The sequence below is a fragment of the Haliaeetus albicilla genome, chromosome 6, assembly GCF_947461875.1.
Source record: "Haliaeetus albicilla chromosome 6, bHalAlb1.1, whole genome shotgun sequence".
NCBI classification, from domain to species: domain Eukaryota; kingdom Metazoa; phylum Chordata; class Aves; order Accipitriformes; family Accipitridae; genus Haliaeetus; species Haliaeetus albicilla.
This window is the reverse complement of record NC_091488.1, coordinates 819,713-844,385: the sequence shown is the minus strand read 5'-3', so window position 1 is coordinate 844,385 and position 24,673 is coordinate 819,713. Positions and strand designations below refer to the sequence as shown.

Here is a 24,673-nt window from a genome sequence, read left to right as displayed (position 1 = left end):
GGACGTGCAGTGTGAGCTGCTTTCCCCAGCTGTGCCCCGGAGCCAGGCTCCTCTCAGCAGTGCCTAGTGACGAAGGCACACTGCCCACACACAGAGAGCAGTTCCTAAACATTTTGGTAAATAAGCAATTAAAAAGTCACTGAAAACGCTGCATTTTCAGAATGTGTTTCATCCCAAGCAATTAAAAAGAGAGGAGGGCCACAGCTGCAGCTTACTACTGTCCTGGTGGCTACGTGAAGTTCATTTACACTGCCAATAACCTGAAGCGACTGAAGGTGCGGATCTCCAACCAAATCGAACGAAGGCCGCTAATTCTGAAGAACTACATTTACACTCGGGCTTAATGTAGTTAGGTCTGTTTTAAGGGTGAAGTAAGCTAGACAAGAAAAAAGGCCGTTCTAACACCGAACACGTTGTCCACCGAGGAACTCAAAACAGTTTCCTCAGAGCGGCAACTCCTCCCCCGCCCCGGGTCTCTTGTATCCAGCTACAAAGTGCCCTCCCGCCCCCCTTTTCTCTCCACCTAGCCGGGAGCTCGCTGCCTTCAACCTGCCCCCGCCGGGCCCGCGCTCCCCACGGCGCCCCGGGACGACGCCCGCACCCGCGGGGCCGCCGGCCGGGGAGGCGCCCGCCGGCGCCGCCGCCGCGCCGGGTTCCCTCTCGGTTCCTTACAGCACCTCCCTCGCCTGCCTCCGCCCCCCGGCCGCGTACCAGCGGCTGCCCCAGCTGTCGGGGCCGCCCGCCGCGTCTCCTGCGCCCAGTGCCGAGCGGGCAGGGCGGTGGGGCGGCGGCGCGGGCCGGGCCGGGCTGGGCGGTCTCCCGGGGCCAGGTGAGCCGGTGCTCGGCTCGCGGGGGCAGGGGCGGCCGGAGGCGGCGGGCTGTGCAGGGCCAGGAGGGACCGGCAACGCAACGCGGGCTGCGAAGGCGGGAGTCGCCCCGCGCTGCCGGGCTGAGGTGAGCGACTCCCGGGGGATGGGCTTTCCCGCCGACCCTCCCCGGAGGGACGGCCGGCGTGAGGGCAGAAGGGTCCGGCGGGAAGCTGCCAGCGAGGCCGGTGGTGGCGGGCTGAGGCGGGCAGGTCGGGCAGCTTCGACCTCCGCAGCCCAGCCCCGCGGCTCCCCCTTACTCCCGTCCCCTCCCCCGCGGATCCCTCCCCTCGAGTGGCACTTGCCTGGCTGAGGGAAGCAGGGCCCGGGGGGGGGCTGAGGGGAGATCCCGCCTGCGAGCGCGGAGCGTGCTGTGGGACCAGGGCGGCGGCCGTTGGGGGCGACCGTTGGGGGTGGCCGTTGGTGGCCGTTGGGACTCGCGGCCGGGCCGGTGCGGGGTGTGAGGCCGCGGGAAGGGGCTGCGGGGGACACGTCCAAAGGAGTTTGTCTTGAGGGGGACTGCTCTTCTTACCGGGTACGTTTCTCGGTGCTGCGGGTGGAAGGGTTTCCTTCTGGTTTCCAGCCTTATTTTAACCGCTTCATCAACGGTGATAAAAAAAAAATAATCAGTAACGTATTTAAATCGGTTTAAGAGGGAATGATTTTGACTGACGGCGTCAGTGGAGTTTGAATGCGGTTTGCAATGAAGAGCTAGGGCAGCGTCCCGTTCGATTGTATTTCCAGGCTGGGTCAGGTTTTGCTCTCACACGCGTTTTCTGTGGGAATGGGTGCCGAGAATATATTCAGCTCAGAAGTTTTTGCTGCTTGTTTCTCGTACATTCTGCAAGGTAACCTGTATCACCGAAAGTAAAATGTCTTTAGAGTCACCTGTTGTGCACAATAATTGTTTTTGAGTGTTTTTTTGCCTGTTTTTTGTCTTGTGCCTTTACACTGGCTAAGTGTACTGGAAGCATCCTTTCCTGGCTGCATTTATTTTTGCTTTGCTTTGCAAATACATAGGTTTTGTCATTTAAAGGTAGTATTTATAACAGTACTGAACTCTGTTGCTTTTACTGTGTGATTGTCTTGCATTGGTTTATGCGGAAATGTTGAAGAAATGTTTGTAAGCTAGTTCACTAGCCTTCTAAAGGCATGCCTATCCAGCAAATGAAACGTGTGATTGTACAAGCCCAGGCTGGTTTTGACTTACATTAAATCAGTTACAGCAATGCTGAAGACGTGATAGAACGAGCTTTGACATGAGCCAAAATAGAGTTTACAACCTCAGGCATGCAGATCTAAGTGTTATTCAGCCCCAAAGCAAATTAGTTGGGTCTTCAGCTGTGTCACTTGCGCTGAAAAGGTAAAGCTGGCGTTACATGTCCCTACACAAAACACATTTCATCCTTTTGCTCGCATGGGCTAACAGTCTACACCATCATTGGAAGAGAGCTGCACGAGTTGATACTCCTGTTCTCAAAGTTTAAGATTACGGCTTTAGCCCTTCCTTCCTAAACTGGAAAGTAGAGTTCTGTAACTGCTTGCATGGGGGAAACAAGCAGGATTTGGTCCTCTGCTGTGTGACCAGAAATGTGTTCGTAGAATTAAACTAAAGAACAGAAAATGTGTCTTTGCTTAGGAAGGTCTCCAAGTACTTTTCTTCACTGAGGAAGCACACTTATAAAATTGATAAAGACAATCTCTAAAGTGAAATGCTTTGAAAGAAGATGCAGGAAAGAAATGGTGTGTAAACAAAGTTTGCTCAGATATGAATCGGGGCCACAAAATTTTCTGCTTACACTGCAGGCTAGTATGTTATTTCTGCTGTGGCAGTCAGGCACCAAGTGCTACTAATGTTATTAGTATCTTATATTACTTCAGTATCTTAAGGTAGTTCTGTAGATCAGAAGGAGTTTGTGAGCACGTTTTTTCTCTTCAGTGCCTTCCAAATTTAGTGTTAAACTTCTATTTCCAGTAGTTCAACAGAAATTGGCTCAAATAAGAGCCTGCTGGAGAGATAAAGGACTAAATTCCCATTCTCGAGTTAATTGCCTAATTTATACAGTTTTTGTGCTGGGAATGTTTTTAGTCAGGTCTTCCACTAATAACTATAGAATGTTGGCAGATTGAGAAAGTTTTGGACTTCATGAGAGAATAAGTGTTGTTAAATTTGGACAATTTTTAGTTCTTAATATGTAACATCATCAGTGGCCTTGGCAAACACAGTATAGCTCTAAAACTGATCACTAGACTTGAGTTCGGAATTTTATGTTTTCAGTGGAATAGTAGATTAGATTATTTGAAGGCCAAAATTAGGGTAGCTTATACAGTTAATCTTGTTGACTTCAACAGAAGGTTTGGCATGAATAAGGCATGCTATTTGGCCTGAAATGGTAGCTTTCTGATAAATGGTAAGTTTAGTGGTATTATCATATCTAGGTTCCGTTAAAAGCTTTTCTTTTTTTTTAGATGCATGGATTTAGAGAATATTAATTCATTGCAGGACACTGGTAGGTGCTACTGAGCTTGTGAACAAGAAAGGAGCGGAGTGAATAAGTTCATGTTTATTAGGTAGGTGCTCATGATTATGAGAGTCTTATTCTTTCCAGTCATAAATTCCTGGTGGATTTGCAATTCGGAAAGGATCTATACTTGCTCTATGAAAAGATAGGATTGTGTAACTGTACAGTAATTAATAGGACTTAATTATTTGGGAGTCTTGCATTCCTTTTGTGTCAAAATACCTTTGAAATTTATTGTTGTTCAGGGTGGACAATGGATCCTTTGTAGTTGACATTAAATCAAAGACAAAAAAATGGATCTCAAACTCCTCCCTGCATGAGTCACATGGATTTGTCTCTAGCTGTGAGCTGAAGTTCTTCCATACCACAGGTGCTCAACCCGTGAGTGTTACTTACATTGGCTTCAGGACAGTTTTAATGCAGGTAATATGTAATGGAAGTGATAAAAGATTTTAGAAGTGTATTTGGCGGCTGAAGTCCCAGCCTCAGCATTTTCTGTTTTTCTTCTATCTATGAGTGCCGTAGCCCAGAAATCTCATTATTTGACACAACAGCTGCTTTTCAGCTAGTGCCTTATTAAAACAGTGATTTTGTTCTTCCATTCTAGGTCCTCTTCTGCTGGCTACTGAAATACAGTGCTCTTAATATCTCAGAGAAAAACTAGTTTGTAACATGATTTACTTATTTTTGTTTGCTTTAAAAGAAAACTGTAAAATGACAGTTTTACTAGATGAGACAGTGTATGGAAAATAAATAGTTTTATAAAGTTCCCCAGTCTACATAAATACTTTTTCACTCTGTGGAATTTAGAGGAAATTACTAGAATTTATCACATTATTTCTGTTTTCTGAAATTTGCATGAGATGAGTACCTCAGATGATGCCTTAGTTGCCACAAAAGATCAACCACTCACAAATTAAGCACTGTGTATGTTCTCATTTATGGTGTTCCTTAAAGGAATCATGGAATAGTTAAGGCCTAAGAGATCCATCAGTGGGTTTGCCAGAAGTTGTTATGTTTGACAAGATGTGACGCATTTAGAAATTGTAGAACTAGCAAGAAAATGAGTAATGTGAGTATGCTGATTATGGAAACATTGTGCACACATAACAAAACTTAACATCTTTTTACTGATGCTTTTGGTGTTTTAAATATTCCCTTAAAAATTCTTTTTCTATTCTTTAGAGAAAAAATTACTGTGGCGCTCTGCCTGGACTTAATAGACATCTGGGCATGCCTGATTGTGAATGTTGCCAAATTGCACGTTTAATTTCTGCGTTCCCAACCAGACTTTGAATATCTTTGTTTCTTTTGCACCAAATTAATTATGGGCATAAGCTGACTGAATGGGTTTCTTATAATACTTGTCACTTCATGTTTTGAAGTCTGGGGGACTTTGATCCATCATTACTTATTCATAGCATAGTCCAAGTATTCACATAACTTGAATTAAAAAATGCTTTCTTTTTTTTCACCCTTATCTATGTTTCAGCAAGTCAGCATTGTAGTTAGGGTGGTTTATTTGTAAGAAGGCTAATTGCTCTTTTTATAGAGGTGGCGATGGTGAAAGAAGCCATGCAGAGTGTAGTTGTACAGACTAGATTTTCTGAGCTCATATGTTCATGGGGCTGCACGCAGAAGTGGTGCTGGTTTAAATAAATTACTCTGAAGTTGCTTTGAAGTCACCTACTGTCTTGTGTGATGACCTCCAAGTATTTAAGAATGATTGCTATTGACTGACTTGTTGCAGTTGTTTTAGTCTAACGTGGGATCCAGTTGGAACTTTGCCTCCCCTTTTCCTAACAACTGATTATGGGGCTTGTTCTGGCAGTGGTACCATCTCCTTTCCATTGTGCTCCATAGACTTTGTATCCTAAGAAGGACCAGTGCTAAAAGAGGCCCAGAACACTGTTCTGGCATAACACTGTTTCCTAGAATGTCTTAATAGAGGACCCCTAAATATTTACCCCATGTGAAGACTGAGGTGCCACTGTATTTCCTTAGGCTGTGTAGGGTAGTGATGCCATATTCCTAATCAGAGTTGTAGTGGGACTCTGGAAGATGCTTGCTTCAGTGCATCCATCTGTCAAAACTGATGAGCTTTATTTCTTTGGTACAAACTATTAGTTTTGGTCATTGGGCTGTTGATTAAAACAGCCTGAGGCATTGTTTAAAAGAAAAAAAACAAACCAAACCAAAAAACCCTACCAAACAAAAAACCTTCACCAAGTATTGTGCTTCGTAGCTTCCAGAGAAATGTTAACGGCTCCAAGAGACCTGTTAAGTCCATAAAGAGAAGCTTAGGATGAAATCGCAATATAATTTCTTTTTTTAGGGTGCTGCTGTTCAAGCCAAGAGAGTATGGAAAGGGGAGTGGAGAAAGGAGGGTGTAAACTAAGTAGAAACAACTATTCCCCCCCGCCCTCCTTCCTTAAGTAAGATAAAATAAACTTTCAGGTCTCATTTTTGAAAAGGAGGGAAATTGAAAGCATGAGCTGAACAGTCATCTTTCTGGTGTGCCTGGCCCTTGCTTGATTCCTTACAGCCTGCTTACATTGTTCACTGGTTTGAATATTCCAGCTTCAGAAAAGTCTTTGTCCTTCCCTCTTTCTCTCTGCATCAAATTCAAGTCCTCTTGCTGAATATAAAGGTTTTGCAAAACTTTGTATTTGTCTACTTCTCTGTGCTTATATCTTTGTACACCTTTCCTCATCCCTTTTACATGGCTCAAGGTGCAGGTCTAGCATTCCTTTAACCTTTTGCTATGTGCCAACTCAATGTAGTCTTTGTTGTACTTCTTTTCTACTCTGCAGAACACTTTTTTTGTTATTCCCCCCACCCTGAAACCTATATACCTCTATACCCCAAAGTGTTATTAATGAAAATATAAATAACCTCCCTCTAGTTGAAGTAACCAGACTTGTGACAAACGTAACTACTTTATTACCTCTCTGCTTCTTATGCTTCATCAGTACTTTGTAAACTCTTTGAAGTAGAAACCTGCTCGGGTATTATCACTGAAAGGCTTTTTAGTTTGCTTTAGGAGATTGAATAGAGAGCGTGGATAATACTGTTGTCTCAAGGGAATACACAACGCAGAAGAGGATTTCCTGGATAGTGTAGAACTTTTATAAGAGCTACAAAGAGGCCTCTTGCTCATCTCCCAGGTGACGGCTGGATATGAGAAGTGAAACATTGCCAAACTGGGTATGAGGGAACAAAAACTTGCTTGAAATTGTAGTGGAGAGCCATCCAATGGCATATTACACTCATTAATCGACTTATACAAATCTTAATGATTAAGCTTACACTTTTACATGAATGTAAGGGGAGATCTATGAGTTGAACTGAGGGCAGACCTTGGCTTGCACAGATTGGTATTTGTTAACCAAAAAAAATATCTTTCTAATACCAGTATCCTGCAGCAGTTGAATGAGTAAACAAAAGAATGGATTTCTCAGAGAATTTTTCCTCCTGTTTATTTCTGTTAAGAACTGAACCAAAGAGCTCTGAGTTTTGCAGAAGACTGATACCTGTAACTAAGTGGCTTGTTGCTCTCTGTAAGCCATCTTATTAAAAAGTACAACATTTAATATCTTTGAAAACAGTAAAGATTTATGTCAGGAGGATATGTTTGGAAAGTCCTTGAAGTGGCTCCACACATCACCATTGCAGTCTTAGAAAAAGCTGGTGTTCTACATAAAGTGACTATGTGTAGAACACAATATGCCTGTTTTTACAGCCTTTGATAAACACTGGAGAAAATTAATGAAAAACAAGCCATTATCAGACAATAATAATCCTATTACTGTCTTCTGGAAAAACCCATTAAAAAAACCCCCATGGAACAACATTTTTAAATCAATGGTGCTACTTCTGCTGTTAAGTCAGTGAATACTGTATGTGCCAAAATTCACAGTGACGTAAGACTTTCCAACATAAGTGTCCACCCTATTACATCTAACTTGCTTCAGTGAAAATTTAAAAATAACAAAAACCTTACTACGTTTTGGTTCCGGTCTGGAAAATATAAGGAGTTGATGGAAGAAGTCTACAGTCTTACGTTTCTGAAAGTAATTAAAGGCATCAAGTTCTCACACCTGGCCAGTATGATGTTGCTCTTGCTCTTTTCTGCCTTTTATCACCTGGTATAGATTTGAATAATGCAGACTGTCACAGAAGAACAACGGCCAGAAGCTTACTATTCATTATTACCCTCCTCCTCAGCAGTAAATTCTATAGATTTGGGAAATATTTTTATTAAAATGCAAGATTTTAGTAGGTGATAACTACGAAAGTAGGCAGAATGAGCCCCCAAAAATATGGATGACATAGATGTGACTTGAACTTGAGCTTGAAGCGCAGCAGTAGACAGCATGGTTAGAAGTAAATGATTGATTGCTTCAGGTCATGATTTCCAACGTAAGTTTCTGCTACGAACAGTTTATGTATCGGCAGTGAGAACCTGCTCTGGCTAAAACTTGGCATAAGAGAACTAGTAGCTTTTTAAATTTTAAACACCACCAGGAAGTATATATATTCAACAGGAACGGCAAAATTTGAATATATTTTTCAGAAAGTGATTTAACGAAGTGCACTACAGCACAGAACAGCTACCTTTATGTTTTGCACTTTCTTTGGCTTTAAGCCTATTGAAAATATATCTGCTGTAATACAAGACAAGCAGTGGCTTAAGGTAAGCCCTCTCTCTTGATACGTCACCTGTGGGTGCACCCTTGGAAAGCAGTCCAGGTTTCTCATGCTGCACTTTGAGTGGAGCTGCACCCTGCAGTCCCCCTTGAGCCTGGTTGTGGAGGCGCAGACTCCCGTCTCCTCTGCCTTCCAGCTGGATTTGTAACACAAGCCCGGTTTCCTGGGGCACCTCAGAGTCCATTCACTGTGGATACCTGTGACAGACTAGCTAGCTGAAGGGCTTTAAAAATATCCACTTCAAATAGTGTTACTCATCGTTCAGATGTACAAAGCTGGGTACTCCTGACTAAACACGGTAAAAGCCTGACAGGCCTTGGTTTTAACAGTTTTCTTTGCCTGCTCTTGTAAGTTGCTGTCAAGTTACTGACCTTCATCCCTCTATTCTGTCTGTCCTTCTGCAGCAGGCTCCCTGTCACAGTGTTTGTCTTGGTCAACCTGTTAGATTGCAGTAGCTTCTCCTGCAGAAGCTCTGTGCTTTTGTGTAATTACTGTGTAATTATTGAAAACAGTGGCAGCAATGTTGCAGTGCTCTAATTTTTAAAAAGCCTTTACTTTGTTTTCTGTGTTATGTTATTATATGTGTATAATTTATTTGCATGTACATTTAACCAGTTTCCAAAATGGCAATTACGTAGTAACTTCACTGTTTCTCAGTTTATTCCTCTAGCACCTCTCTTGGAGAGTTCAGCCCATAGTAACTGGTTTATGCTAATAAATATTTACATTAATGTGAATGCTTGCAAAAAATACATTTTAACCTTAGCACGAATTTACAGCTCCTGAAAGAGTTCACAATGTACAGTCCCTGAAAAGAAGGCAACCTGTTGCAGCCTGATACAGCGTGTACAAAAATAGTCTGCGAGCAGTATGAGGGCTAACCAATACACTCACACATGCACCAAACTTGTGATGGTGAAGTTAAACTTCTGATGCCATGAAGAATGCTCTGGTCTACCATAAAGCTGATATATTAAAGATAAACAATACACAAAGTTTACTGCTTTGCATTTGTTTCAAGAATCAATTATAGAATCACTTGTAACTGTGTATCTCTAAACCTTTTTATTTAAGAAATGATGCATGCAAAAAGCACATGAATGTTTCACTGTTTCTTTCAGCATGCAAAATATTCAGAAGATGTATCTTTTTTAAAAAGATCTCTTTTAAAAAGTGTATTGTTTCATAGAATGTTATCGCTTACAGTTGGAGACATGTTCTTTTTCCACCACCATGTCCTATTGTTCATATTGGGCAGCCATCACTAGGATGAAATGTGGACAAACCAAGTTTTCATGATACTCTCCATGAACTTGCTGCCCACAGTGTCTTGTGGCATTTCTCATTTCTTTGCAGTAGCTTCTTGCCTTGAGAATGAGATGAGGATCAGTAATCAAACTCTTGCTTCTTCCTTAGGAGTTCACAGTGTTGCTATTAAAATGTCAGATGATAGAACCTATGGGTAGGGGGCTGAAGAGATGCTTTCTATATACTTACTGATATGAACAAAGCTTTTGGATAAGCTCTCCAAGCTTGCTCACTGGCTGCTTTTGGCTTGGGGGGTTTTTTTGTTGTCATTTGTTTGTTTTTCAAATGTTGAAAGACTTACTTGTGCAAGGACTCATGGCCATGCTCTGATGTATTTGTGAGTCTCTGGAGAATTAAAGCTTGAGTGGTTTTTTTTTTGTTTTGTTTTTTTTACTTTCAGCAAACAGCTCTTTCTTTCTTGGTGACTTGGCAATATACAGAGTATTTGTGCATTTCTGTACGATATATATCCAATAGTATAACACGGTTGAAAAGATTTACACTCTTGGGTTGGAAACGTAATTTGTCATAATATCTGCACACCTGCACTTTTTCTAGTCACTGTGTTTTATTTATTTTTTATTCTAGGATGGTTGCCTGGGGAAAACAGCACTGCTGTGTTGGCAGAATACAGGACATTTTCTTGAGATTCAGGATTGTTCTAGCAGTCCTTTTACTTCATTTGTTCCTGGCTACAGCAGGCAAAGGTAAGACAGTATTTTCCTGATTTATCTAGTGTTGGTATTCCAAGTAAATAGCATTAGTCTTGATGAATAGGACTTTTGAATATACTCAGAACAGGCAAGTTTCTGCCCTCTTGAAATCAAGAGGAAAAGCTGCCATTAACAAGAAATGAAACAATTGGTGCTTAGCACTTTGGTATACAAACCCTGTGTTTACAGTATTTGTTTTCATAAAAAATCATCAGTAGTAACCGCTTTTTGTCTATGGATGAAGAGGGAACGTAAACACAATATGTAATAACAAGACAAATTAGTTGCTTGCTATTTTTTTGAACTGGAAGTGTTACCATTTTCAGAATGTGTTGTTAAATCTTTTACACTGCTCTTACACAAACACCACAAGACCCTTTGAGCTTCATTCAGTGCATGTACAAGCATAGAACATCTGCATTGCTCTTGGTTGTGGATCTGAATATGGCTAGGGAAAAGATAGTAAGGTCTAAAACATGTAACAGAAATTATGTATTTGAATTTGACAATCTATACTCTTTATATAACTGTAAATGAAAAATAAATTCATAAGGTTCTTGTACAAATTGGGTAACTGACATTGTGATGCTTTTGTACAGTAGCATCAGCAATTTGTGTTTTATTCATGGCTATTCTGTAAGCTGGCAGATACAAGTCTGTCACTAATCTGGATCTCAACTGACATAGATAACGGTGCTTGTCATTCATAAAACTTCCTTATATCAATAGTGTGTAATACATTCATCATGTTAGTAATGTGCATGGAATATTAAAAAATTAAAAGTGTTTTTTTGCCATGTACTTAATGGCTAGTTTTGGAAACTGCTTCCTGTGTTGTGTCATGTTATTTTACTCTAGAAGATCAGAGTTTCTTGCAGTTCAAATGTACTTAGTAAGTATGCCTACTTAATGACATTGTACTAGCAATGAACTTTCATAGGTTTACAGACTAGACTAATTCTGATTCTAATTCTCCAAATGTAGTAATTTTCATAAAATAAAACTTTTATTGAGACAGAATTTGAGATTCAGGTGATAAAACTAAAATGGTGATATTTTAACCTCATGTACTTTGAATAGTAAAAAGGACAGGGCTGCTCAGCAGATGTGCGGATGTCATACAAGAGTTTTTCCAAGGAAAATTCAACTGCATCTAGAGTTCTGAGGAAGCAAGCAAAGAGGGATTTTGGCTTTCACCTACATTATCACTTGCAAGTGTCAGTAATCCTTCAAGAAAAGCTAAACGGATGCAAGGGTTTATTTATGGCTCCACCCTATTTGTTTGTTTGTTTTTTAGGCTGTTAGCACTGTCAGCAGCAACTCTACTCAGTTCTCTCCTCCTCTAAGGTGCCAAAGTATGTTTGTGTTCTCCACGAAATATGAAAAGAACTGCCTGTGTTCTTTCCGATGTCTAGGGCACTCTGGATAATGTGGCATATTATCCAAATACAACTGTGAATGAAAAGGAGGGATGAAATGTGAATTTTGGGGAAACAGTTCTTAGCTTCAGATTTCCAAAACATTCAGCAGAATCAAGCGACCTGCATGTAGAAAGTTTGGGGTTTTAAACTTTTTATAAAGAACAGTTATGAGCTCTAGGCAGAATACATTAGGGTACAAGGTTCTTGTGATGTCATTTTGATGGACTGTAGCAAGCCAGATGTGTTAAAGGTGGCAAACACTTACATAGAAATTAATGACTGTTGTTGCTACTGGTTAAAAGCCAGATTGTTCAAACACATCAACTTGTGACTATTTTTATTTGAGAATACTCAGCTGTATTAATGCTCAACTATACTGATACAGTAGCTATTAGTAATGTAAGGAAAATAACACTGGTGCTTACATACTGAGAGGATCTGCTCCTGTATGTCTAATTCTTACTACCTATGGCTGGCTATCTCTTGTAAAGATATCAATTATTACTATCTGAAAATGTTTGGAAAAAGGGATTACATTTTTGGTTTATGTTTGCATTACCTTGTCATTCTATGAATGTTTATTTTAAATGTTTGGAAGTAAGTGCATACATTTCAGAATTTCTTTTAGGGCTTAAGACAACATGCTTATTAAGTGGATGCTCTTAGTTTAGTGAGGGTAAAAACCCCAGTTCTTGCATCTATTAGAGATAAATATATTAAGAAGGAACAAATGGCATTTCCGAAAGACGTTAAGTGCCTGAGCACAGCAAATGACATTGAAAAGTCAGCCCACAATTACTATTGCATGGAGTTTCCTTGACTCCAAATGGTGATTTTTGCTTATTTTTCTTACTCTGGAGATATTTTGAGCATTCTTTCTACTATACTACCTTTTCTGTGCTGTGGTGATAAAGGTATGTTAGTGGCTAGGTTTCTGAATGTGATTTGTATTGTCTGGATCCAAAGGAACTAATTGTAAGCCAGGAATGCCACAGCCAATTCCAGCTCCTTGGTGCTGTGGTTGAGGGTAGGCCACAGCCCACAAGTGCCATTGCTAGAGAAAATGAGTGATGATTAATAGAACTTCCAGAAGCTTTAACGTAATGTCATCTCCTACTTACATTGCATCCACCCACGTATCAAACAGACCTAACCAAGATGATGTTGATAATTAATTTCATACTGTACTGCATGTGTTCCACTTGGAACAGTGAAGGGCATTTTCTGACTATGGTTATGATTTCCTTTGTGCTTTTTCAGCATTCTTTGGGTAGACAAACCATACAAAATTTTCCAAGCCTTTCTTGTGATAATTCAGATAGTATTGGTATCTATTCTCTTAACTTTGGCACCACTTTTTGGCACCTTTTTTTTTTTTTTTTGAGCTGTTTAGGGCAAAGTGGGCCAGACCTTCCAGTTTCCAGAAGGGCGGATGTCTCTAAGTGAACTCTTTTGTTAGTTTAAATTAATTCATCAGGCCTTGTGTACTGATCAACAGCAGTCTTTTTGAATGACACAAACCAGACTAGGAGAATCATCAGCAGGATTGATCACATTTTGCTTAATTTCTGTTGGTTACCTGCCTTAAGACTGTTTTCATTTGCACATTTATGTCCACTCTGGCTTCTTTGACAACTTTGTATTGTCAGTTCCCCTAAAGAACTTAACAGGATTAATTCACTATTGGCACATGAACGCTGATTTAATGCTTAACATGAAATCAAAGCTTTGTCAGAATTTGTTCACTTCCAAAACCAAGTCTGCTGATGGTACCTCAAGTTTTGATTAACATTTTTGGTCAGGAATGGACGTCTCAAAGCTATAGTATGCAACAAGAATAGTTATCAATGACTTTCCATGAAACTGGATTGATATATTTTGTGTTATGAACTTTTTCTGGTAGCTTGTACCTATCAAGCTGCACTTGGAAGTTAGGAACTTCCTCCGGTTTTTCATTTGCTGCTACTGAAAAAGAAATTTGAGAGCCCTGTAGTCAAGAGACAGAAAAGTTGAACATTCCTTATTCAGAATTGGCCTGATGAAAGCTGGTGCTCTGGTTGGTTGAGAAGATCACAGAAGAGCTAGCTGTGATCTTGACAGCTAACTAGGACTGTGAATGTAACCTACCTTGGGGAAAAAAAAACCTGATCCAAGTTGCCTGGAAATTTGTCTTTTCATGGGGGAGCTAACGGAAAAAGCTTTCTTCCTATATTGACTGATCTTTTCTTGCTATCCAGCCCTGACCAATCATGATTAATGACATACCTCCTCTGGAGGTTACATGAAAGTTCTGTATATATTAATAAATAAAAGCCTCCTGAAAGGTGTCAGTAATGTGTTCTCTTGCACTGGGTAAGCATCTAGCAGGCTGTTTCATTTTTCTGTAGTTCCATTTCATGTCCCATAGGAGTCTTCCTTAGTTTGGATTTCTTTTGTTCCTGATGGGTGCACCGTAAAGCAAGCAATTGTGATGATGATTGTGCGATTGGAATGTGCATTTTTCCACAAAATAAGAGTCAGCTCCAAAGGGCTTACATCTACAGCCACAAAAGCCTGTACTTCCCTGTATTGGGACAATAAGAACTAAACAGTTAGGATCAAGTTCCAGTCTTTGGGGTGTTCCCTGGCACTACTTGTTTTACCAGCATTGGCAGAGCCTGACACCTTGTTTACACCAGTAAATTTACTGTTAGCACCTAAAATTCTGTTTACTGTCACAGCTGAACTCTGAGTTGTCACCATCTCAAGTAGATTTGAGATGCGCAGACCAGATGTCTTCTGCAAGTAAATGCACTGGTAGAGAACAGGGAATGGGGGCTGGATGGGATTAACTTTAAAATAAACCAGTGGCTCCAAAGCACATTTCCTGAAAGTTACCTAAACTCATTCTCTTCTAGAATATGGCTGTTTTCTACCTTTCTTGCTGAAACTGCCAGTATGCAGCAGAGGATTTAAGAATCTCGGGGTTGGAAAAAAATGGCATGGAGAAGCATCATCTTTTTCAGAGAAGGAGGATGCAAGGCTTGGGACATGAGAAGGCAGTAAGGGCTACAGTCCCTTCTTCTAGCTCTGTTTCTGTATTTTATGCAGTATCTATTAAATGCAAAATACCTGTGCAGTCCTAGGAATAGAAACCAGGATCTGTGATTTTTGCCTGATTCTTTTTGCGTCCCACTTGTCATTTGAGTGCTACCGTAGAAAGCTACATGGTTGTCCTTCATCTTGTGTATGAGTTTTACTTCAAAGCTTTCATGAGCAGTTAGGATTTATTGACTGCCTCCAAATTTGCCCCTTCCTCACCACAAAAAAAAGCAAAAGAGAAGGATACAAGGTTGTTTCTTAATGTGTTGTTTTGAAAACTCCTAGGTAAATGCTTAGGAACAGTACTATATGGAAGAATAACATTCATGTAGAAGATCCTTTTAAAAACAAAATAATTTTACAAATCACCTTTTCTTTATTTAGATCAGGAGGATTTCCTAGGACAGTATAAAGCCATCTTTAAGACTCCATGTGAAGATCCTTGGCTTATGTCACCAAGAATTTCTCTGCATCCCTTGAAGGAGTTCATTGTCTGTGTGCACCTCAAGCTATATTCCTCAAATAGTTCCTGGACAGCATATGTATACAATCAAGAAACACCTCACATCAATCTCTCTGGAAATAAGTATGATCTTGGACTTACAGGAGATCATGGTAAATTGAGGATATGGTTGTTTGGAAATCAAATAAATACAACAGCAAGACTTCATGAAAATACTTGGAACCAAATATGTATCCAGTGGAAAAGTGAAGATGAGGAGATGAAACTATTCATAAATGGAACAAAAAAAGTAAACAAAAAACTAACTGGGAAACTTATTTTTCCTGGAAAAGGGCAGTTCTTACTTGGCTGTTCAAAGCTGCCAGGTACAGCTACGTCACCTAACCTGGGTATGACCGGGGAGCTGTACATGTTCAGAATGTGGGATAAAGCAAATATAAAGCAGTCTCAGGACTGTGAAGATAGTGGTGTTATACGCTGGAGAAAGGAGGATTGGGTCTATAATAAGACAGCAGAAGAGGATAACTCTTTGCCATGTGGTAAGTACCATTGCACCCCTGTTTTTAAAATAGTATTTTTGTCAAAAGTTGATATGAACGTGTCTAACATTTCTCTTCCAGATTTTACAAAGTCTTTGTCTGTTAGTCATTTCTAGCTAAATGCTTAATGAGATCATGTGAGGATCTGCAGCTTTCACCAGCTTTTATCCAAATGTAAAAAGCATAGCAGCAGTTCTTCAAAGACTTTCAACTTGCTTCAATGTTTGTGTCTGTCTGCTGTCCATGTAATGGTAGTGAGAGCAGGATGCATCCAACCAAAACTTCTTGGAGTATTAGGGCTTTCTATCAATGTCATCTTAAAATAATTAATTTACACACCTTCTGTTCAGGGAATAAATATACAGGAAAGCATTGCTGGTCCTCATTCTGCATATTCACTGTGCCAGAACTTTAACGAGTGCAACTTTTCACTGCTTCACTGGCACATTACACCATCTTTAGCTGCTATGGTCTATGTCTGTAAAGATTACTGGAGGCTCTGATTTCTTCTTGTTTCTGTATCGGTAATGTTTTCCTTTATTAAAATGGCCAAATGGTTTGGGCCTAATTGTGGGGGCTTATCTGCTTTTGTTAAAACAGAAGGACTTTGAGTAGTAAGCCTTGAGAAAGATGTGATTTTTGCATCCACAAAGAGCATAACTGGCAAAGGGCTAACGCTTGGGAAAGGGCTATGCCTCCTCTGTAGGCACAAAAGGTGAAAAGGAAGTGGTTCATTACAGTCATAATTGTGCCGGAGGACAAGTTTCAGAATTTTTTTATGACCTGTTTGGCATTTTGTGCCTACAGAAAGCAACAATTGGTAAAATGTTCGGTCAAAGATTACCATGATTTCTGTGATTTCTCCTTTGCTTAACCACTCAAAATCTTTTTGCAGTGTAAGCCATTAACTGGTGTCTCATAGGCACTGCATGTCTTAGGCACTTAATGTCACATTATTAGCTTATGTTTCCTTACCTCCCTTTTCCACCTTTCTTTTTGTTGACTCTTCAGGTTCTTTTTCTTTTGGTTTTATTATTTATTTTTATAATAATTTTTCAGATTACCAAAAACGTATTTAGTTTGTTTCTTAACCATGTGAGGTCTGATAAGGACCAGAATCCCGATTCTGGTAAGATTTACACACATGCTTAGCATTTAAAGGGCATGCTCAACTTCAACCAAGTAGTTCACTCCCCAGAAGTGGATGGGATTACCTTTGCAGTAGCTATTTATCTTATGCATCTGAAGATTTGTAAGAAAGGACATATCTGACTGCTTCACAGTTTGTGATTAGGGTTGATCACATTTGGACTAATGGAACTTAGCCATGGCAAACTTTTAGATCTGAGTTAAAGATGCAACTCTTGGTTCTTCCAGTCACACAGTCTTCTGTTTCTCCTCTGCTTGGTGTAGCCATTGTATGCTGAGCAGGTGTAAATACTGCAGGAAGGGCCAAAGAGGGAAGGAGGCCCCACACATTGTGCGTCACTAACCTTCCACTTACATTCCTCAGGTTCCTTTGATAATTCCCCTTTTGCTGAGAATGAGAAGTAGCATAACAGCTGTGATACGGAGAAAGAGTGCCACAGATTGAATGTATCTCACTTAAAAGATCATCTCCTGGTATTTAAAAATACGTAAGTGAAGACAGATGTGGTCACTGTTCCAAGTGCCAACTTTGGAAAATTTCTTTATCTTGTTCCTTGATGAATGATTCCTGTTTAGCTACATACTTTAATGTGGACAATATGAATGGTATCACTATTGTCTCTGCATAATCCAAGAAAAAAAGTGCACTAAGTAATATAAAGCTCTGGGTGATTTAAGAGAATACAAAACCAGAAGAAAATAGCTGAGTTTAAAATGCTAAGTGCTTGAAAAGAAATTTTAGTCATCTGTGAGCACCAGCTCTTCAGTTGTCATTTTTACATGGGATATTTGCAAGTTGCCTTTAATAATAACTTGACAACTGGATGAAATGTACTGTTTAAATATTAATCATTTCAGTTACACATTAAGCAGTAACATTCTTAATCCAAATATAAATATCCAAACTGTTACAGTGTGCATTTACGCAAGGAGCACAGAGATGACGGGATATATTTTACAAATGTCAATGAATGTATAAAATAGATTATTTATGGTATAACTGTAAATTAGTATCACTGGCAGTAAAGCACTGTTATCTCTTTTGTGGTATCTGTGCCCTAACTTTTAGCAGGAGTCCAGTACCTGTTGCTTTTGGTTGCATTTTCTTGCGTAAATACAATTCAGTGTTTATATTGTGGCATTTTAGATTTTTCTAAACTGTCCTGTCCGACCTTCAAGATTAAGGTGTTGCCCACTCTTTTCCATGTATTCTTTTTCATTCCCAATATTGCTGAGCCTGCTATTGGTGTTGCTGGAGGAGGTTTCCAGGTTTCTGGGAACAAAGCAGTTTAATGCTGATGGGAGAAATGGGAAGTGACTGCTGCCCTGTGTGACTATTTTGCCTTTGCACGCTCAAGGAAGAGGAAAACTTCAGTTTGGGCTGTTGTTCTAGTTTGCAAGTGTGGGCAATAGGAGGTATGATTTAGGCTCATGTAATCCCTTTTAAAGATTTCCCGAGCTGTGTGCACTTCTGATGACAGGATCAGCTTTTCTGGAAGGGAGGGTGGAGTCCCAAGGCTTTACTTCCTCAGGCAGAAGGTGGAAATGTAGATGCCACTCATCCAGTCTGCATCCCAGTCTGTTGGGTACCAAAGTTTGGGCTGTATTGTTATGTTTACTGAGCGGATCATGAAAGCTGGAGGTGAAAAAATAAATTATTTGCCCTAATACCATTTTCTTTCTAAAACTGTAAGGACAGAATACTACAGAAACCTCTAGAAGCTCTTAAAGGAAGTAAATGTGACAGGGAAAAAATACCTAACTCTGGAGTGCCTATTTGATGAGTCATGTACCACTTCACTTTGTACCTACTAACAGAATGCATGTTTGACCTTCCCCTTCCTTGCTCTCCTTGCCTCCCTCTTCTCTGATATCAGAGGAAGCAGCTTTTTGGAAATAGGCTTGCCAGAGAAGAGGTGATTTTATTCACCTCAGTATCTAATGTACAGCTTTATACAGACAGAACTATATACAAACAGATAAAAACTCTATTTATAACCTAATTTGCTAAAAAGCTGTGTAACATCAAAGCTGACTTAAAATATTGCACTTAAATTTTCTGTTAAGGATACTAAAATGAACTGGCCAAAGTGACAAAGCCTGATGTGAACAAGCATTTGCATCGTTTTCTTACATTTGCTTCTGTCCAATAGCCAGTGATAATTCATACTTTCTTCCATGGTGCCACTGCTAAGAGTCAGAGCAGACATGAGGTGTTATGAGAGGCACCAAAACATAAAATTAGGATTGCACTTAGTTTTATCCTATAAACTTATACAATGTGCATCAAAATCTAACTTACATAAAAAGTCAATATGGGCTCATATCTACAGTGGAACAACTGGGAAGGATTTTTGCTTGTTACTGTTATTAATGCCTTGTGTGACAGGATGGTTCATTTTGGCAGAATGTTTATCCAGCTGAAAGGTTTATCAAATGTTAAAGGGACCCAATCTCTTAATAGAATACAGGGATTTAATTTGAATATGAGAATTGACTGTCTTATTTTTGGTGCCTATTTCTGTAAATAGATGGATTTTAGAACAGTACCATTTTGAAATTTTGCTGTTTGGGCTACTCAGTTTTGTTCATGAGCCAGTCCTGTAAAATGTATTAATGCCAGGCATTTTCATATGGCTGTATCCTAGTAACATTGAATACAAATGGATGGTAGTTGCTGCACAGTACTGGTAACTGATGTAATACATACTGATAACTGTTGCCTGTGAGAATGTTTAGAATAGAATTTGTATAGACTAAAAATGCAGTGTGGAATCAACTTTTCAATATAAAATGGTTTTAATTAATTTTTTTAAGCCAGAAAATGATATTATATATCTATTTGGAATGAAAACTTCCACTTCGGTGTTTCTGATGGAATTTTCTAATGCAAATCAATTCCCCTGCCTGAATCAGTTGAATTTTTGGTGGAAAAAACTTTCAGCACTAAGTTTGCTATCACATCTTATTTAGAAAATCTATTTTTTATTAATTCCTGGTATTTTTGTGTGTATTTGTAACTCAAAACTGATCTTATCAGCAATACACAGTCGTGGTTATCTAATGCCATTCTGTGCTGTCAGCCAAGTACTGTGGCATGGGAAGACCATATTACATAGCCACCAAGGTGTCCCTTGGGATTCTTCCATTCGGATTCTGCTGTTGATCTATTTGTGAGAGCTGACATGGTTCAGGGTACCTTTAGTTTGAAAGAATAGTCCTGGGTGATAATACAAACTGTTCTCATTTTTGGCATGTTTTTCAATTAATATAAGTAAAATTTTAGGCACTTCCTTTCATAAACCTGTCATCTAGACCTCCAAACATGTAAGTCTATAAATGTATGTTTTTCTGCCAGTAATGTTGTCTGTCCTTCTACAGATTGCCAGGGCTGTTGCCGCTCCTTCAGCGCGAACTGCCCTTTGTATTCTCTTCCTGTGTTTCCTGAGAGGCAGAGGCCAGCAGGCACAACCCTTCTCGCTGTGCCATCCCCTGCCCCTCCGCGCTGCACAGACTGGGCAGCGTGGGTATCCATGCGGAGGCTCTAGTTCCCTACAGGTCAAGCTCTTTTTCTCCTTCTCCAAAGAAAGCACTCTAGTTGCTGTCTCAGGCTTGCTCAAAGGATGCTTTCTGCAAAAGTTTAAAGGCAGTCATGAAGTGTTAGGTAAAATATATTAGTCAGCAGCACCACTGTTCCCCTGAGACAGGGGAGCAAGAAACTGCCAGTTAACCTAGTTCTTGCACGATGTTGTTATCTGCAGCCAGGTTCTAGCTGCTTCTCACTCCTCCACCCTGGAAAAACTGAACTGCTTCTGGCAGCGTGGGTTGCCTGAAGACAGGTGAATCAGAGAGGGTGTTGCCTTTCCAAAAATTTTAAGAAAGAGCATACTGATCATAAATTAGATTGGAGGTAGGGAGAAGAAAAGGATATTTTTCATTTTTCAGTTGGAGATAGAACATTGTACACGATTCATGATTTAAGTGTTTTTTCTGCGTCCTGCGTCTAAGTTACTGAACAAAAGGCATGCTATGAGTGACAATGCCTCTGGTGCAGGGACCAGAACCATCCATCCCATCTTGACCACTGTGTTACAAAGCCTCCTTCTCCCTTTTTTTCCCTTTAACCAAATTGATTTTTGAATTCTGCTTTGCTTGGTAGAACAGCTTCAGCAGGACATGTGGAGACTGTCCCATCCTAAAAAAGCCAATGGACTGATAGTTAAGATCTGTCATGCTAAGGAATGTGTAAGCACAAGGCTATTTTGTACACAGGGCCAGGCACTGGTCACTCCCAGACCTACATCAGTTTGTGGACCTAGCCTTAAGTACTGTTATTGATGGATTTAGTCTCCTACCAGACTGGAGCTGCTAAAGTTACACTGGTTCCCATTGTCATACAAAGCTGTTATGGGAAATGAAGGTTGTCACAATGCAAATAATGGTTCCCAGGTAAGCTTTTTGCGGCTGTGGTATGGAGCGATGGCAGGAGTTGCTAGACAGGTTTCATACCAGTGGAACAGTTTCCTCTGCCTATGCAGATGGGATTCTCAAGTCTTGGCTTAGCTAGCTATTTGTCGGAACAGTACAAAGTGATATGAAGACAATAAGGGACTTGCTGCTTTTGTTTCTAATGATGCATGTTAGTGAGAGAAACTGGCGCTTATTTAATGGAGTTGCCTTTTCCTTCAGAAAAAACCAGCTCTTGTGGGGACCTATTGTCTCCCTTGCAGGAGAAGCAAAGAATAATACTGAATAATGTTATTTGCCTATTTCTTTGCTGTTTGGATCCTCAGGAATGTTTTCTGTGAGAGAAAATGTAGAAAACTGTTACTGCAATATAAAATATTTTGGAATAGGATATCAGGTATGCTGACTTGATGATCCTAAACTAACAGTGTTGCAAATAAAAATGCATGGAGCAAATAAAATGAAGTTTCATATACGTAAGGATTTTCTTGCTCTTATCGATAGTAAACAACCTAAGGGAAATAAATTTTCTGTTAGCTTGTAACTAGCACACCTTGAGTTATTTTACTTCCCTTTATTTTAGGGGTATTTTAGATTGGACTTTAATCCTTCTCCAAATAAACCCTATTCACTTTCTTTTCTAATTCTTAAACACAGCAGAGGAGGAAGGTTGACAAACATAAGTGAAATTAAATAAAGTATGATAGCCTGTCCTCCTTCCCCGTTTCTGTATGCAAAGGTGATTCTGATGAAAGACTTGGTTAGTGAACTTAGTGCTGCACCTTATCAGTGACAAGTCTCATTCTCACAGATTGTTTCGAGCAACTGTAGGCATGTGAATATTGTGCTATGTGCTATTCACATGTAGGCATGTGAATATGTGAATGGAAGTCATGGTTAGATTAGTGTCCATAAAAAAGTGCCCCTGAGATTATGCATGCCATCATCACTTGCTGCACTTGCCAGCTCTATATTCATGGCTTGTGTTCAGCTTATTTTGCTCCCTGTACTGCTGGATTTGTTATTAAAAACATTTGGCATTTTTAGAGTTCACTATCTTCTTACTAACCTACAGTACTAAACATGTTAGCGGACAATTTTCTTACCTACCTCAGGATATTACCTGTATTCTCAAAAATTCACAAAGCAGGTTGAAGGGATATGGAGGATGGGAAATCCAGTTTGTATACAGTGACTATGCCTAGACTGACTCCTCAAGAGTATGTGAGAAAGACCTTAAGGTCAGATTCCCCAGGCAGATTTTTTTCCTTTTTTTTTTAGTGGGCAAAAGCAGGAGTGTGGTGGTCTTTTCTGTGAGATGCTGCATACTTCAAAAGGTGGGTTTCTTCTGAGAATTTAACTTCCTCCAGGGCCTTTTGGTTGGAGACAAGGGCTTTTGCACAAGGTGCTAACCACTTACTAAGACAGACCAGTGGCAGGTAAATTTTTGGAGATAGAATTCACTTTCTGTGGTAGGAAAGCCAGTGTGCCCTCATATGGAAGGATACTTTCTTCTCTAACCAAAAGTCCACTTTATTTTATGTAGAATTGACTCAATTATTTTTATTCACCCATTTACCTTAAAAAACTATTTACTGTTTAAACAATACAGAACAGTTTTATCTGACTACTGCTTCGGTTCTGCATATTATTTGAAGTCACTATGGTATCTTAAGGGTCTTCCCTAAACCCACACTAGGTGTTAAGAAAATAATTTTATAGGTGCCACAATACCTAATCACTGTACAATGTTAAAGTAACAACACTTCTACATAAGAGCTCTAGAACACATACCTTATAGGATCATGTATTTTAACCAGACTTACCCTATAGTGAGAAGTCCTAACTTTCCTGAAGATTGACTGTAAAAATTAAAGTTATAGTCAAATTTTCATGATCTGTGAAGTTCATACAGTGCTAGATGTTAAAAAGACCAATTGTATTTCTCTGCAGGCAGAATCCTAGTTGTCTCAAATGAGATGTTTGATGTAACTTGATTTTGTCTTTACTGAAATAGTTTAAATTCAGTAGGCTGATATGTATGAAGGTGTAATTTTTTACTTATACTTTTAACTTAATGGTTGTGTATTATTTTACTCAGAACATTGGCGCTCTCTCTCCCTCCCCTCCCCTGCTTTTACATGAGAAAATTTCTACCCAGGATGCAAATCAACTAAAACTAACAGTTAATTTCAAGGAAAACTCCTAAAAAATTAAACATAGTACAATTAATCTGATTTCATGTATTCATCCTGCCATATTTCAGAGTTGCTGCTTTTAGCTTCATGCAGTGTATGGCATTCAGGAAAAATGAACTGACATTTCTTTACATCTTGTCAAGCTCTCATGCACTCTCTTACTCCTGATCATTGGCCCCAGTATCCCAGCATTGGAGCAACCAGACAGCAATCTGTTTATCTGGCTGGCAGCTGTAATCTTTATGTATATGTCGCAGCTCGCTCAGGAATAGGGACTAGGTGGTTTCTGCCTCTTTTGTTTTCTGTGACTTCCCCCTCCTGTTCTTGTGGCTGTCCTGCTGCAGAACAGGCTGTCTCTTCTGAGTTTTCTTCCTGCATCCCCTCAAGAGGAGCTGCTGCTTCCTTCTCCAACTGGGTCAACCTCCACTTCCGTTGTTTCCTCTTGACTGCAGGAGTGTCTGTTATGGTTAGGGTTGTGTCTCTGGTTTAGCCACAGCATCCATTTGTATGTCCTTAGATCCAGAGATGCTCTTGCTCCTTCCAGGGTGTTGGACACAGGCCTGGTAGTCATAGGCCAGGCCCCAACACAGCACCAAAAGTCTCAGTGTCTTTGGTGTAAGCAAGACATCCTTCCTTCAGTCTGCCATTTCAGCAGGATTCCGTGCTTGTTCAGGTGTAAACTCCCAGGCCATCAGAGGTGAAAATTGCTCTAGGCAACTTCCCAAATTCTCCCACACACCTTCCTACCCAGGAATTTGCTGCCTCGGAGCACTCTCCTGTGTGTCATCCCCAACTGTTTGGTTACTGGAGGTCCCACAGAGATTTGAACTTGGATCACTGGATTCAGAGTTTGAGGATGGTCTTGTAGACTACTACTACTACTACTACTACTACTTGTAGACTACTAAGGCAAGTGGACCACCATTGATGGAAAAAGGAGAGTGTCCATTATCTGAGGGAATTAGCAGTGGTGGAGGTGGTCTACAGCAACCAAAGATCTGGATGATGTCCATTGCACATGGGCCATGTGGCAGAGGTTAGTACAGTACGCACCAGTGTAGTATGCCAACACCTTGGTGGTGATGGACTGGCCGGATATCAACTGTGGAGAAACTGTCCCACTAGCTCTGGCAATTCAGAGAATCTCTCTTCCTCCGCAACCCTGTGGGCCTTCATCTTGGCTGTGGCTAGAGTGTCCCACCAGGTTCGGTGACTTGAAGAGGGTATCTCTTCTTC

General features: G+C 40.2%; 1 protein-coding gene across 6 annotated transcripts in view; it reads left to right on the top strand.

The window, feature by feature from the left end:
- Positions 1-729: 729 nt before the first annotated feature.
- ADGRG2 (adhesion G protein-coupled receptor G2) overlaps positions 730-24,673 on the top strand; it is a 57,570-nt gene continuing 33,626 nt past the window's right edge. For 3 of the 6 annotated variants that reach the window (XM_069784782.1, XM_069784779.1, XM_069784780.1), the window contains exons 1-3: positions 826-954; positions 9,995-10,113; positions 15,006-15,623. In XM_069784782.1, the coding sequence (XP_069640883.1) occupies positions 9,996-10,113; positions 15,006-15,623 (736 nt within the window). In that variant the 5' untranslated portion in view covers positions 826-954; position 9,995. Of the gene's footprint in view, positions 955-1,200; positions 1,402-9,994; positions 10,114-15,005; positions 15,624-24,673 lie in introns of those variants that run through there. The other 3 variants (XM_069784778.1, XM_069784783.1, XM_069784777.1) reach the window with 3 other exon arrangements.